The sequence below is a fragment of the Nicotiana tomentosiformis genome, chromosome 2 (assembly GCF_000390325.3).
Source record: "Nicotiana tomentosiformis chromosome 2, ASM39032v3, whole genome shotgun sequence".
Lineage (NCBI taxonomy): Eukaryota > Viridiplantae > Streptophyta > Magnoliopsida > Solanales > Solanaceae > Nicotiana > Nicotiana tomentosiformis.
The window spans coordinates 82,567,703-82,584,286 of record NC_090813.1 but is presented as its reverse complement, the minus strand read 5'-3'; the positions used below and the strand labels follow the sequence as shown (position 1 = coordinate 82,584,286).

Genomic DNA, 16,584 nt, shown 5'->3' with positions numbered 1-16,584 from the left:
GTCATCCACACAGCGGATAACAACCCTCTTACCTCATATGGCATTGGTTCAATAAGATTAAGGAGCCATGATGGAATGATCAGAACATTAACAGATGTTCGATATGTACCGGGTTTGAAGAAGAATCTCATATGTGTGGGAGCCCTAGAATTAAAAGGGTTCAAAATCATTGCAGAAAATAGAGTGATGAGAATATGCTCCGGTGCACTAGTGGTAATGAAGGCCAATCGGAAGAACAATAACATGTACCGCTATCGTGGTAGTACAGTTATTGGGACAACAACAGTGACATCTAGTGATGACAAAGAGGCAGAAGCAACCAGGCTATGGCACATGCGCTTGAGATATGCTGGAGGGAAATCCTTGAAAGCTCTATCTAATCAAGGATTGTTAAAAGGCGTAAAGACTTGCAACTTGGAGTTTTGCAAGCATTGTGTCAAAGAAAAACAGACAAGGGTTAAATTTGTACAGCGATCCATAATACTAAAAGCATTTTGGATTATGTACACTCTGATGTTTGGGGTCCTTCCAAAACACCTTCATTGGGTGGGAAGCGCTATTTTGTAACCTTTGTTGATGATTTTTCCCGAAGAGGAAAGATGAAGTGTTGGGAATTTTTCTCAAATGGAAGATGATGGTGGAGAATCAAACAGGCAGGAGGATCAAGTGTATTCGCACAGACAATGGAGGTGAATACAAAAATGATCATTTCAATAAGGTCTGTGAAAATGATGGCATCGTCCGACACTTCACTGTCAGACATACACCACAACAGAATGGAGTGGCAGAACGTATGAACCGGACTTTACTGGAGAAGGTACGGTGTATGTTGTCCAATGCTGGCTTGGGCAAAGAATTTTGGGCTGAGGCAATTACATATGCATGCCACCTCATTAATCGTCTACCATCTGCTGCTATTGATGGCAAGACACCATTTGAAAAATGGTATGGAAAACCTGCTGTAGATTATGACTCTTTGCACGTGTTTGGCTCAATTGCATACTATCATGTGAAAGAGTCAAAATTGGATCCGAGAGCAAAGAAGGCTATATTTATGGGGATTACTTCTGGAGTCAAAGGATACCGCTTATGGTGTCCAGAGACAAGGAATATTATATTCAGCAGAGATGTTACCTTTGATGAATCTGCCATAACAGATAAGGTGACAGTTGAAGATGTCAAACAAACTGGTGGTGCATCAAAGCAGGTGGAGTTTGAGGGAAAATTTATTTTTCCTACACAAGAAGCAGAGGAGGAAACTCATGAAGATTACCCTCTGGAAGAAGAGCTAGTAGAGAGGGAGATTCCAACTCAGAAACCTCGACAACAACTTGAATCAATAGCAACCATCAGGCCAAAAAGGACAATAACGAAACCTGTTCGTCTCATAGAGACGGTTGCTTGTGCAACCTCAATTGTAGCTGATGGTGTTCCTACCACTTTTAAAGACGCAATCCAAAGTTCAGAATAAGATAAGTGGAGGATTGCCATGAATGAAGAAATGCAGTCCCTTCATCAGAATCATACATGAAAATTGGCCAATCTCCCGAAGGGAAAGAAAACAATTGGGTGCAAATGGGTATTTGCAAAGAAAGAAGAATTTCCTAACCAAGAAGATGTTCGCTACAAAGCAAGATTGGTGGCCAAAGGATATGCTCAGAAGGAGGGAATTGATTACAATGAAGTATTTTCTCCAGTTGTAAAACATTCCTCCATTAGAATTATGTTGGCTTTGGTAGCACAGTTGGATTTGGAACTAGTTCAGATGGATGTAAAAACTGCGTTTTTACATAGAAACTTGGAGGAGGAAATCTACATGAATCAGCCAGAAGGATTCAAAGTTGCTGGAAAAGAAAATATGGTATGCAAACTTGAAAAATCGTTGTACGGATTGAAACAATCTTCTAGACAATGGTACAAGCGATTTGACAAGTTTATGTTGCGGCAAGGGTACAAGAGAAGCAAATACGATCATTGTGTGTATTTGCGCAAACTTAATGATGGTTCCTTTGTATATCTTCTCCTATATGTTGATGATATGTTGATAACTTCCAAGAATTCGGAAGAAATTGATAAGTTGAAGATTCAACTGAAGGAGGAGTTCGAGATGAAGGATCTGGGTGAGGCAAAGAAAATTCTTGGCATGGAGATAATAAGAGATAGACGTTCAAAGAAACTCTGTTTATCTCAGAAAGAATATTTGAAGAGAGTACTACAACGTTTTGGCATAGATAAGAAGACTAAGCCAGTTAGTACGCCACTTGCTCCCCATTTTAAGCTAAGTACTACTATGTCGCCAAAGGATGAAACTGAACAGGAGTATATGTCAAGGGTACCATACGCAAATGCTGTTGGTAGCTTGATGTATGCAATGGTTTGTACGAGACCTGACATTTTACAAGCCGTTGGAGTTATTAGCAGATATATGCATAATCCAGAAAAGGAGCATTGATAAGCTGTGAAATAGATTCTACAGTATATTCATAGTACTGTAGATGTTGGGTTAGTTTTTGAGCAGGAAGGCAATCGGTATGTAGTTGGATATTGTGACTCAGATTTTGCGGTTGATCTGGACAAACGAATGTCAACTACTGGTTATGCGTTTACTTTTGCAAAGGCACCAGTTAGTTGGAAGTCTACTTTGCAGTCAACAGTTGCTTTGTCTACAACAGAGGCAGAGTACATGGCTATTACGGAGGCTGTGAAGGAGGCAATTTGGCTTCAGGGGTTGCTAAAGGAGCTTGGTATTGAACAAAAAAATATTACAATTTTTTGTGATAGTCAAAGTGCTATTCAATTAGCGAAGAACCAAGTTTATCATGCAAGGACGAAGCACATTGATGTTCGGTATCATTTCGTACGAGAAATCATAGAAGAAGGTGGAGTCACGGTGAAGAAAATTCATACTACGGAGAACCCTGCTGATATGCTGACAAAAGTGGTGACTGCGGTCAAGTTTCAACATTGTTTGGATTTGATCAACATTGTTGAACACTAAAGATTGAAGATGAAGACACAACCAAAATTTGTTATTGAGAGAAAATTGAAGATGTGGAATTTTGCCAAGGTGGAGATTTGTTGAAATTGTCAAATGTCCCACATCGGTGGCTGGCAATTTTGAATGGGAATTTCACCCTAATAAAAGGAGGCCTAATGTTTAGGATTTAAGCACACCTCTCATTTGCCTTTTTTATCTTCTTAAGGCATTTGTATCTTCTATCTTTAGTATTATTTCACTTGTAATTTTAGAGTGGAATAAAATATTGATTGTGTCCGAGGAAATAGGCAAAATTAGCCGAACCTCGTAAATTTTGGTGTTCTTTTATTGTTGTCTTATTGTTTTGTTTATTATTTAGTAATTGTCATAATTTTTGGTATAGTAATTGTGACTCATTCACACTATATACATTTGGCTTCCGCAACAATTAATACTATTATTTGGGAATAAACATAGCAGTTGTTGTTATTACATTGCCAGATCTGGACACTGTTGAAGCGGAAGAGATTGCAGTGTTTGGGTAACTAGTGTTCGACTACTTGATTTCTACAGGATCCTTACATGTACATTCAAGGGAAAAAGAGTAACTAGTGTTCACTTTTCTTTTTTCGATATGCTACAATTATGTTATGAAATGAATGAGATAACATATACTGTATGCTGTATTAAACAAAGTATGACTTTCTTTATCAAACCTAATATGAAAAACAGGTTGTTTTTTCTCCTGTTCTCTTCTACTTGCGTCCTCATGTTCCCATTTTGTCCTTTTCTTATCATCATTAAACTTAATTAACTCGTATAATTAAAGAAAAAAAGTTTTTAAAGTTGTAAACCATACTTGAATCACACTCGAGGCTTCTTTAAGAATCATTTTACAATTTTCATTCAACAGATAGGACTGTGAACTTCAATATAACCTCTCAGCAGGAAAGTGATTCCATATATTTCAAAGCAAAATATTTCAATCGCAACAAGTTGTGAAAAACGAATGCAAGAATTTGTTAGCAAACATAAACTCTCAGAAGTAAAACTGAACTTCTTTCAAAAACACAAAGAAATATACCAACTGTTAAAGCAAAAAGTTCAAATTAAGTAAAGCTTTGTTGCTAGTTTATACTATATGCTGATAAGTAATAAGGCCCTTGGTTTACATATCAAAAGTTCATTACTGGTGAAGTCAATACCCGAACCTACAAACCCTTGCAGGGTGGTGAAATGCCTACTGCTTATCTAATTTTAACCAAACAACAATCTCACCACATTGCAAGGATTTCCTTGAGGTGCGTTCTCGACTCCTTCCCTTTGTCTCACAAATGCAGCAACTTTCTTTTAACTCCTTTAAAATCTCTTCTAGGTCTGCCACTGATCACAAAAACACTACGATAAGTTCAAAATTTTAGACTATAAATTCATAACAAGTGTTTAACTTGTATGCACTGACACTGTACAATTTCACCATCAGGTTAAGAGGTACATATACAATAACAGATCGATGTGTATAGTAATCCTAATTTGGTAACATTATAATTGCTTTAGTAAGTTAAAAAACACTATCACTGAATATTCCAATTGAAAACGCGTATAAAGAAGTCTAACCTTAAATTTCGATCAAGCATTTTCACACGTTACAGCTGTTTTAATCCTTTCAACAGTGCACTTTATGAGACTATTAACAGTTGCCACTGATCCAAGGGAAAGTTTTGCAGTAGGGACTGAATCAACCAATATCTGAAATGCAACAGTTAATAAAGATCCACCACTATTACCAATAACCTCTGGATTATCTCCACTATGATTTGTCAATGATCCGTCTGGAAGGATAGCAAAACCAGATGGTAGGAGAGCAACATAGTCAGGGTCACCACCACTTAACACCACATTCATGGCAACAATATCGACTGGTGCATAAATAACATAAGAGCCTGTTGAATCAGTGGAGCTCTCTTGGAGTATCAACATATTACTCTGGTTTGAGTTTCCACTCTACAGAAGCAGAGAAGCTTGCTTTAATTTTTTAACATACTAGCAAGAGTGAACGCAAGTGAATATATAACGAGGTAGATAAATAAGAAGACCATACATTAACACGGAGTAGAGATACGCAGTTTCCAGGATCACGACCATTTGCAATATGTGCCATTTCTTGAACAAGCCCTCCATTTGAAAGAATATCCCACTGTACATATTTAGCGGATGGTCAGATGACATGAAATTGATCTAAATTACATGGACATTAGTAACTTTTGATGAATTCGGCTAAATCAACCAAGAAAGGAAAATTCATATGCAATGATGTGATGGAGTATCATTAATCAGCAATGTGATAATGGTGTAATATATCACATGACATCGGTACAAGTTCAATAAAAGTTAAGTAGACCTATTACCATTTAAATTTAGTGACACAATATGTAAAATTTGACTTAAAGATTACCTCACTTCTAGAGTTTTCGTCGCGGAGAAAATCAAAAACTCTCTTAGGAGAAACTGGAAGCCAAAAAGATGTTGCAGCACTCAGGACTATACCAGGAGGTCTCCCTGGATCATCTATACTCTTCCTAGTCATGACTCTAACATCATCGGCACCACTTCCAGACAATGTTGTCCACGTGTGAGTTGTCGAGGCACCAACACCAGCACAAAAACTCATCACCATTCTCTCAGCCAGTTTTAACATGCTTTTTCGTCCAGCTGGACTTGTGATGACTGCATATTATTAGAAAACATTAGTAGTGATTCACAATGAATTTACCATTAGAATAAGGAAGAAAACTAAATTAAGAGATTTATATTTGTATTACTTCCAACATCTCCTGTTGGGATGTTATTAGCCATTGCACTTGCAAGCCGTTCACATTGTCTATCTAATGTTGCCACCCAGCGTTTTGCTCCAAATGCAAGGCCTGAATTGACAAGAGGTTTGTAAATGCTGTGGACAGCTTTTTCATCCACTTCAACGTGTTCAACCCACGTAACCTATAGAGAATAACAAAGTGTTAAGTACATATATAATGTAGAGAGTTTTCTTACATTATCAGATAATAGTTTAAACTTTCAAAAATGGTGTTACCTTGGAATAACCATTTGGCAATTCTTGAATTAAACAACCGGATGGCCTTCTTCTGCAGCGCGACACTGAAGTAGGGCGTAAATTGTCAAGGGAAACATCAACCACTGCCCAAGTCCCATCAGCATGTTGCTTACAATATCTCACAAAATAGTTCTCGCGAGTTGGAACAAGTGGAGAAGGAACCTGGAACTCGGCTGTCATCTAAAAATTAAAACGTAACAACAGATATATCCATTAAAATATATTCCATCCATTTCATAAAGAATGAAAGAATTTGCAGTACTAACTTCACATTTTCAAATAATAATAATAGTAGCATATCTAGACATTATATTATACAATAAAAGAACATGCTCATGATCCTGAATAGGGAATTTGGGTTGAAGAAAAAATTAGGTGTCATAATTAGATTCAAACAATACCACTTGTAAAGCTCCATTGTAATTTCCTGCTACGCCAGTTGACAATACTTCAAGGGTCATTGCTTTTGATACTAGGCCAGCAAAAACATTGGTCCATTGGTTCTGAAATCAATACAAGAACAAATTAACAAAACAGAAAAATCAGTAATGAAAAAACAACAATGAAGAATAAACAAAAATACCATAAAAATAATTCCTACCACATCCATCAAAATTTCAACTAAATTAATATGGTTCATAATAACTACTGCTGATTCTCGTGAGGCTTCAGATTTTAGTGCCAATGGATTTGGACCAATCCCTCGAGGGAAATTTCTGACATATTCCTCCTCACTTAAAATCTCAGTAGAATTGATGTTTGGGCTTGGCAACCATAAGGGTTCTCCAGATTGAGCCATTCTAATAAGTTCCTCCATTGCAGCAACAGCAAGTTCAATAACAATGGGCTTCTCAGAATCTGTAAGGCCTGATATTGCAGTTCTAAGAAGGTCACCAGCACTGTACATTTCTCCAAGTAGGCTTGATTGAGGCCTAAAACCAAGATCCAGAGAACAAGATGCTTCGGGAGGAGGAATTTGAGGAAAATTAAGCAGTGGTTTCCCTCCAACATATTTCGCAGCAATTCCAGATATCCTGTCAATCTGTAGGATAAATACAAATTTAACTTTTACACTTCCGCCGAAGCATAATTTTTATATTGTCACTAAAAATTGCACTAAGAAAATTTAATTGTGAGGTGAGACGATTATCAATTTTTTTTTGTCTATTGAAAAAGATGAGAGAACACGTTAGAAAGCATGTTAAGCTTATAAATAAATGGTCACGCAATTCAATACATATATAGTAGGTAGTCTATAATAAGTTGCATTAGAAAACTGAAATATGAGGCAAATAACGTTTTACAACATAGCTTTTAAAATAGATACTCATGAAATTCAACACTTATAGTGTAATAATACATAATAAGTAAAATTAGAAACTTGAAACGTTTTATAAAATATCAAGTAAAATAATTTTACGCTCGCTACAAGCAAACATAAGACAAGATGTGCATATGATTACCTCTTCTCTAAGACGAGCATTTTCAATCCTCAAGTGCTGCTCATCAAAGGACATCTCGCCTATGGCTGCAGGCCCTCCACAATTTGGGCATGCTGCATTGCTGAGTGCTTCTTTATATCTTATGTTCTCAGCTCGTAGCTTCTCATTTTCATTCCTCAATTGTGTGTTCTCAGATCGTTCATGTTGTGCCTGCAGTAGTTAACACCAAAATACCTTAATTTGCAGCTAATTCATTAATCTTTTTAATGGATTCCTAAATGTTTAAATATTTCTCTAGCATTTACATTCGATGCAGGTATCCAAAGCTTAATGATATATACTAGATATTAAGAAAAGTGACAAAACCCTCCTCCCAAAAAAAGAAAAGGGAGGCTCACCTTCATTTGAGTGCGCTTGTTTTGGAACCAAAACTTCACTTGCAAAGGCTCCAACGCGAGTCGTTTTCCCAATTCTTTTCTTTGTTTATCGTCAGGGTGAGGGCATTCTTTGAAAAAACTGATAAAATACTGGCCAAGGTTAGTTGTATATAAGGGTCTATTCATTTGCTTTGCAATTAGTACTTACGAATTCTATATGAATTTAAGTTATATACACAAAGTGTACTATGATAAGTATACGCTTACGATTCCATTTCTTGAATTTGATGCTGAGTATGGCGGTGGTAACGCTTCTTCTTATTTGGACGCTGATTTGGATCTTGATCATCACCTGAATTAGGAGCTTCCATGATATCAGTACCTGACTTGCTCTCGAATTCTTCATCTCGAATAAAGTCCATCTCATTTTCTGGTGTTTTATTATGGGCGGACATATCTAGCAAATGATGGTGGCTATCAAACATGTTTCCATTAAACATCTTGACTTAATCCTTTCTCTTAAAGCTAAAAAAATTTCATATCTGCAAAAGAAGAAGAAAAGCCCATCTCTGTGAACAAACCACACACATGCTAGATTATACGGAAGTGTGGACAAAAGGCAAAAGCTCAAGATTCAAAAGGAAGAAATAATTTAAGTTTTTTTTTTCCACAAAACCATGTACGTATCATTGCAAAATGAAAAACTTGCCATATCTTACTAGATAAAGTAAGAAGAAGCCAAGACTAAGTCCTTTAATTGGTTTTTATTTTCGTTCCCCTTCACCATGCTCATTCTGTAAAAACGATATGTGAAGACACTTATATTCTTGTTCTAGGTTTTGTTTATTTGCCAGTTCACGGCGTTTAAGAACAGAAAATTATTGATTTTTGTTATTAAGAATTATACCTTTCCTAGCTCAAGATCCAAAACAGATCTCAGGAGTGGAAAAAGAAGGATCAAAGGAAAGTGAAGAGAAACGCATACACGTAAAAGCAAAAAATAAAGAGGTGGATAGCCAAAAGAGGTAGTTCAAACGACTTACTTTTCTAGAATTGAGCTTCTCAAAAAAATTCAAAAGACATCTTGCGGCAGAATTTTTACACTCACCATATGATATAGCATAGCCCTTCAAACCCTAAAACAACCTCTCTCTCTCTCTCTCTCTCTACTGACTTTCTTGTCTCTATGCGTAGATAACTTAGTTTTTTTTTGTTTTGACTGGCTACAAAGATTTAAGGGGAAGAAATGACCTCGGTTTTGGGATGTCAAACAAACAAAGACTTCACTTTTATTCTATACTATTATTTTCTCTGTCTTGACGTGACAAAGAAAAGAAGTTATTTTCGACAGTGCCCAAAGAATGAAACGGGAAAATTATAGTAGTATAAGAACAAAAGATAGTTGATAAGGTGTGAACACGGACACCTGCCTATATTTCTTCCTTCTTTTTTTTAACTTAGGCAAAACTTACGTTATAACGTCAACGAATATCTCTGTAGAATACTCCAACAACACTCATAAATCACTCTTTCTGTAATGGTATAACGAAGAAGGATTAGAAGTCAAAGCAAAAACAACAAGTAAAACCTATACTAGTTATACTAAAGATATATATAGTGGTTTTCTAAACAAGTAAAGCTTTGAAAAATGCAAGAGAAGGAAAAAAAAAGAGAATGATGGAATTTAACTTACTGTCTGTAGGATGAGCCTTGGACAAAAGCAAGAAGAGAAGCAGATAAACCCCAAAGGTTTAGATCTGATTTTCAGGACAAAGTATTAAACCACTTTTTGGAAGCTGAAAACTTGTGATTTTTTTTTCATGGACAAGAAAAAACAACTTTTCTTGTGAAGGGAATTTAAGAATGAAAGAGGATTTGGAGAAGGAAAAAAAAAGGGAAGGGAACAGGTGAAGAAGATGATACAGTAGAAGGAGTTAATGCAGAGCGTATAGAGAGGGTGAAATAGCATTAATGGCTGGTGGAGGTGTTAATGTTATTGTTGAGAGAGAAGGGGGAGAGAGAGAGAGAAGTTGGAAAATTGGCAGCTAATATTGATGTATAAATTTCCACTATAGGGGTATGGTGAAACAGATTTATTATGGTTTCTTATTAACAACAGCAACACCTCATGCACACAGCTCAATTCTTACTGGATTCAAGAGTCTCAACACTATCTCTTCCCATTCCTTCATTTCCTCTAAACTTATAATTAAAGTACAGTACATTTTTTTTTCTTTGTTGTAAATGAAACAAGGGATAAGAAGGAAAAGAAAATTAACCTATTATTCACTTATTTTTCTCTGCATGCTGTATTCTGTTTTAATTTAATTAATTGCCTACTACTATTCTTTTACTACCTATGAATCTTCTTGTTGATTATGCAAGTATGAGAAGGATCATTGTAATTAGAGTTATTTGATGGTAGCTAATTTAAAGTCTTTTAATATATTACCACCTTTTTTGTTGTTGAATAAGATGCATTTTGCTGAATAAAGATTGTAGCTAGTTCAATATTGTATTTTAACTTGTTATAGCATGTTACTTATAGTTTATTTGGGGATATTAATCTCACATTATAAATAATTATTTGTAGTTATGTTGTAGATGATTTGATAGTTCAAAATTTATTTTATACTGTTAGTTTAATAGAAGTTAAACTAAAACTTCTTAGAGGACACGAGTTATATATATACTCCACAAAAAGTGTCTAACTTGCCTACTGAACGATTCCATCTATCAGTTCGTCATTCTCAAGGTCAAAAATCTTAAATTTAGTACTCCTCTATGTATATTTAGGACATTCTAATGAATTTTCTAATTTTGATCTCCTTACAAAATTATGAACGTCTTAATATCTCAATTCCATTGGCATATGAATACTGAAATCACGACTACGAAATATTAATGAATTTTCTTAAAATTAACCTTGATTAATTCAGCTTTATAATTCTCCTTTGTTGTGATCTGAGCATATCGTCATTTAAAAAAAAAGAATGAATCTCTTCAATTTCATTATTTCTTTTTGTTATCCACTGCAAATGCAGACAAGATTAGAAGAGAAAGATGACTCGTGTTTATTTTTACCGGTACAAAGTTAATAATAATAATAATAATAATAATAATAATAATAATAATAATAATAATAATAATAATTATTATTATTATTATTATTTCTTTTAACGAAAGCTAGTGTTTGGCGGACCCTACCAGTATATTTACACTTTACAGTCAATGAGTAAAAGCATTCAGAAGGGTAGAGCCTGCCACCTCAGATTTTCGCAATCCTATCCTTGAAATCTCATATTCTGTTGAACATATCATAAATGGATGATAACTACTTTCTAATTCGGTAAATCTAATGGTCAATTCTTTGTTTACTTGCATTCTTAACTTTAAGTAACAAGATAAATACTGTATCAGCATCTCATACATAAAATCATACACCTAGCTATCAGATTTTGATGTTCAAATATGATCATATTAGAATGTCCGTACGTATTTGTTGAAAAAAATAAGTTGTCATCTCGTATTAGAGTTAGACCATTCTCTATTCTCAGTTTACCGAATATTGGACATTCATATTATATTGTTAACTGTCATGACCCGCCATATCATCATGCCATGTAAGTGTCATTTGACATATATTAATACCATGTGGAAACTTACATAGGAGGAATGTTAGTATTTGTGAGAAGATTCTAGAGAAGTATGGACATTTCCATAGGAAGACCTTAGATCTCTATATATTTGCTAGAAAAATCCTTGAAATCTTCTAGGTTTGTAGAGAGTTCTAGAAAAAGCCCTTATCTTGTAAATATTAAAGATTTGTGTAACAATTAATATTTACATACTAGCCCCTAGGAGACTAGTATATAAACGGGACCATTCATTTGTAACTCACCAAGCAAAACAATCAAGTTCTCTCTAATACAAAAGTTTCCTTTGGCAATTCTCTCGTGTTCTAACATTCCCTTAGCGATCTTGAGTGTGGTAAGGCTAAGTTGGCATAGCAAGAACGTGAGCAAGTTGTGCAAGATCGTGAGTGAGTTGTCAAGTACCGCACGTATACTTAGTTAAATACTAAGGACGTGACAACGTCGTATCAGAGCAAAGGTTGCAACTAAGGGAATGGCGAATGACGGAGAAATTAACGCTGCCAACACCCAAGCCAACGTCATCCAGGATGCTGCTGGAAAGAAGAGCTGTAACAAAAAAGAGGAATGCCACCAACAAGAGCCAGGAGGTGCCGCCCGAGATTGTGCCAAATGAGGGGCTTACATTCCAAGAACCATCCACCACTAAGGCGAGCGAGGATGAAGTGGAGGTCCTGACGGAGGACGTATCACTCGGTAAAGAGTGGGTGATGAAGGTGAATGCGGGGATGGATGCCGTCAAGACCTTTGTTCAACGCATGGGGAAGGTGGAAGGCACCCTTAGTGTTCTTGAGGGACACACTCTTGGGGAGATTGAGAGTATCTGAAATGACTTGGAGGGATGTACACAGACTGAGATGGAGCTAAGGCAAACCATCTCTGCCTTGGAATGCAGACTCACGGAGGCCTTGAGTACTATCGATGCTATGAAGGCAAAGATAGAATTACTCGAGGAACATGTCAATGTTGGCGTAACCGAGGCAAACAGTAATGTTATTGTGACGAGGGAGGCCAAGATCAAGGCTCCCAAACCACCGGTGTTCTAAGGTGTTCATGATGCACAAGAAGTGGAGAATTTCCTTTGCCACTTGGAGAACTACTTCAGGCACGACAAAGTGAAAGACGATGAGGCCAAGATCAACACTATTGTGTTGTACCTCTCAGATATTGCCGCGTTGTGGTGGCGTCGTAAGTGTGTTGACATGGAGAAGGGGCTATGCAAGATTGAGACGTGGGAGCAGTTTAAGAAATTGAAGAAGCAACTCTACCCTGTGAATGTGGTGTATGAGGCTAGGCAGAAGCTAAGGGAGCTCCGACAGACGGCCACAATTCGGGAGTATGTGCGCGAGTTCACTACCTTAATGCTGCAAATCTCGTCATTATCCAAGGAAGATTCACTATTCTACTTCATGGATGGGTTACAAAATTAGGTAAAGCAGGAGTTAAGAAGACATCAAGTAGCCAACATGGATAAGACCATAGCGGTAGCCGAGTTGCTCATTGACTTCAAGATGGAGCATGCCAAGTTCAAAGAAGGCAACGCCGAGAGGGGTGGGGGAGATCATGACAAGGACAACGGAAAATGTATAGCCGAGGTATACAAGGGCAATGGCGAGGGGCCATCCCGTAACGGGCTGGGGTCCAAGCGAAATGGCAAGGGGCCGAAAAACGGTAGGGAGTACGTGCCTAAGGGAGGGTGCTACTTCTGTAAAGGATCACATCGCGCAAATGAATAACTAGAGTTGGGCAAACTTGTAGCAATGATCGGGAACGTTGCTCAGGCACACAAATGTAACTCAGGAGGGACCGCCTGCATTGGGGGGATGCACTTGGAATCTAAGCCGAAAGTAGGGGATTCCAAAGCCTATCTTGGCACCATTCAATGAGCATGGTGGCAGCAAGAAAAGTTGGGTGGACATAGTTGAAGAGGATGGCGAATTACAAAGTGATGCCACACTTTCAGACTTGGACGATGCACCAAGAAGAGGGGTCAAGTTTTCTAGCAAGGCTGTGACCACTGAGGGAAGCCAAATAGGGAGTGGAAGTATGGACCCGATACATCAGAAGCTGCTAGACTTGGTTATGTCATGGGGAGATTCAGGCCAAGAGCAAGGACAAGCATCTGATGGGCGGAGGATCGAGGTCATCATTGCTAGCCGTCCAAAGTACAAATGGGGCAAAAAGAAAGGTGACCAGTACCTTGTGACATGGGAAGGTGAATCACTCCATAGAGCATCATGGCTAATGGACAAAGATCTCTCGTGACGCCAAGGCGAGGTGCGCGCGTACATGTTGATGCTTTGTGCCAAGGGCGGCACAAAATTGGGTGGGGGAGAGTGTCATGATCCGCCATATTATCATGCCACGTAGGTGCTATTTGGCATATATTAATGCCATGTGGAAGCTTACATAAGAGGAATACTAGCATTTGTGAGAAGATTCTAGAGAAGTATGGAAATTTTCTTAGGAAGACCCTAGATCCCTATGGATTTGCTAGGAAAGTCCTTGAAATCTTCTAGGTTTGTAGAGAGTTCTAACATTCCCTTAGCGATTTTGAGTGTGGTAAGACTGACTTGGCATAGCAAGAACGTGACCAAGTTATGCAAGATCGTGAGCGAGTTGTTAAGTGCCGCACGTGTACTTAATTAAATACTAAGGACGTGACAAACGCTCTAAATCTCTAGCTCTAGGCTTGCTGTTAAAATGTTCCGCATTGATTGAAGGAATAAGCGAATGTTTCCCTTATATAGTCTGAAGTTATCCTCATCTGACTAGTTAGTACTTTTTGGGTTTAGTTCGCCACAAGGTTCATTTTGCTTCACACAATATCAATGTTCACTCTTATGCGCTCCCTCCATCTCTTCTTCACACACACATACATCCTCATATAGTCATATGTATGTATATACGTATTTCTGGAAATGCAATACTCAGGTGGGAATCCGATATATATTAAGGGTACCAAATTTGGACAGCAGCGATAGCTTTTACTCTTTACTGTCTTTAGCATCGGTATTTATCTCATGATCCCATGGAGGAGGCTATCTTTGATAAAACGTAATATTATGACATTGAGTGGGTCTTTAACCCTTCGCTAAAGTATTAAATTATTGTTATTATTTTTTAGGTACTAATATGTAGGAATCTTAGTAAACTAACTTGTCTCAATTTCAAACAAAAACTTAGAGCACAGGCTATGAAACTATTCGCTTGCGCTGTTTCACAAGTACACGAACTGAACCCTATGCCCATGACTCAGCAAGAAATCAACCCGTGGCTTAAACACATATCTATATTATATTATTAAAAGTCAAAGAAAAAGACATCACATTAAGTCAAGTGACAGCCTAGAAAAAAGTCACAAGGCATAATTAGTTATTTAATTAAAATTAGTTATTGTTTTTGAATTTAAATAGCGATAAAATTCGAAATAAAAAAATAAAAAATTACCAGTAGTTTCTTCCTAATATAGTAGTCTCTTTCTCTCTCTCTCTCTACATATATATATATATATATATATATATATATATAAAGAGAAGTAAAATAATTATATGATACCAAGTGGTATAATCATACGATGACAAGTATAGATTTTTAGGACAACGCTCTAACAAAGTTGGAGTTTTAAAATTATTTTAAAATAAAAAAAATAAAAATTATCAATTTAAATTGGGGAATAGTTTTAAGTTGGAGTTTTAAAATTATCTTAAAATAAAAAATACAAAATTTTCAATTCAAATTTGGAATTAACAAATCAATGTGATGATGCCACGTATAACAACAAAAAATTTAATAATTGTCACATTTTAGGACAAACCTCCTACAAATTTGGAGATTCAAAAATCTATATATTATTAAAAGCCAAAGAAAAAAGCATCACATTAAGCCAAGTGACAGCCTGAAAAAAAGCCACATGGCATAATTAGTTATTTAGTTAAAATTAGTTATTGTTTTTGAATTTAAATAGCGATAAAATTCGAAATAAAAAAATAAAAAATTACTAATTCAAATTGGGGAGTAGTTTCTTCGTAATATAGTAGTCTCTCTCTCTCTCTCTCTCTCTCTCTATATATATATATATATATATATATATATATATATATATATATATATATATATATATATATATATATATATGATGCCAAGTGGCATAATCATGCGATGACAAGTATAGATTTTTAGGACAACGCTCTAACAAAGTTGAAGTTTTAAAATTATTTTAAAATAAAAAATAAAATAAAAAAAATTAAAAATTGTCAATTCAAATTGGGGAGTAGTTTTAAGTTGGAGTTTTAAAATTATTTTAAAATAAAAAATACAAAATTTTCAATTCAAATTTGAAAGTAACAAATCAATGTGATGATGACAGGTGTAACAACAAAAAATTTAATAATTGTCACATTTTAGGACAAGCCTCCTACAAATTTGGAGATTCAAAAATTATTTAAAAAGAAAATTAAAAAAGAGAAAGAAATTAACTACCTAACATTAACTACTCAAACATGGGTGAGTGTTGGTTTATGTTAGTTAATTTCTTTGTTTCTTTTGTTTAAATCATTTTCGTTTTTTTGTATAAATAAAAAATATATTTATTCATTAAAATACAGACAATATTATTGAGAATAATAAAATAAAATATAAAAAAATATATATATATAGAATAGGAGAAGCAAATCAATGTGATGATGCCAAGTGTAACAATAAAAATTTAATAAGTATCACATTTTAGGACAAACCTCCTACAAATTTGGAGATTAAAAATTTATTTTTTAAAAAAATGAAAAAAAAGACATAAAGTAAATAACTACCTAAAATTAACTACTCAAACATGGGTTAGTGTTGGTTTAAGTTAGTTAATTTTAGTTTTCTTTTGTTTAAATCATTTTCGTTTTTTATATATAAAAAGTGTATTTATTCATTAATATTCAGACAATTTTATTGAGAACAATAGAATAAAATTTAAAATAAAAAATATATTTTAAGAGTAATAAAATATATATCTTCTATTATATTACAAAAAAAA

The 16,584-nt window shown here is 35.6% G+C and overlaps 2 protein-coding genes across 2 annotated transcripts; one reads left to right on the top strand and one right to left on the bottom strand.

The window, feature by feature from the left end:
• Positions 1-4,016: 4,016 nt before the first annotated feature.
• On the bottom strand, positions 4,017-9,942 carry LOC104100357 (homeobox-leucine zipper protein MERISTEM L1-like). Its single transcript, XM_070195653.1, has 12 exons — positions 9,602-9,942; positions 8,176-8,450; positions 7,930-8,047; positions 7,553-7,741; positions 6,691-7,131; positions 6,491-6,592; positions 6,069-6,269; positions 5,800-5,974; positions 5,433-5,704; positions 5,079-5,174; positions 4,595-4,981; positions 4,017-4,360 (listed from the first exon to the last, which is right to left on the bottom strand). The coding sequence occupies exons 2-11, from the start codon at positions 8,406-8,408 to the stop codon at positions 4,607-4,609; spliced, it is 2,202 nt and encodes a 733-aa protein (XP_070051754.1). The 5' UTR covers positions 8,409-8,450; positions 9,602-9,942; the 3' UTR covers positions 4,017-4,360; positions 4,595-4,606.
• Positions 9,943-12,418: 2,476 nt separating this feature from the next.
• LOC138905154 (uncharacterized) lies at positions 12,419-12,991 on the top strand. Its single transcript, XM_070193661.1, has 2 exons — positions 12,419-12,548; positions 12,630-12,991. The coding sequence occupies exons 1-2, from the start codon at positions 12,419-12,421 to the stop codon at positions 12,989-12,991; spliced, it is 492 nt and encodes a 163-aa protein (XP_070049762.1).
• The last annotated feature ends 3,593 nt before the right edge of the window (positions 12,992-16,584 follow it).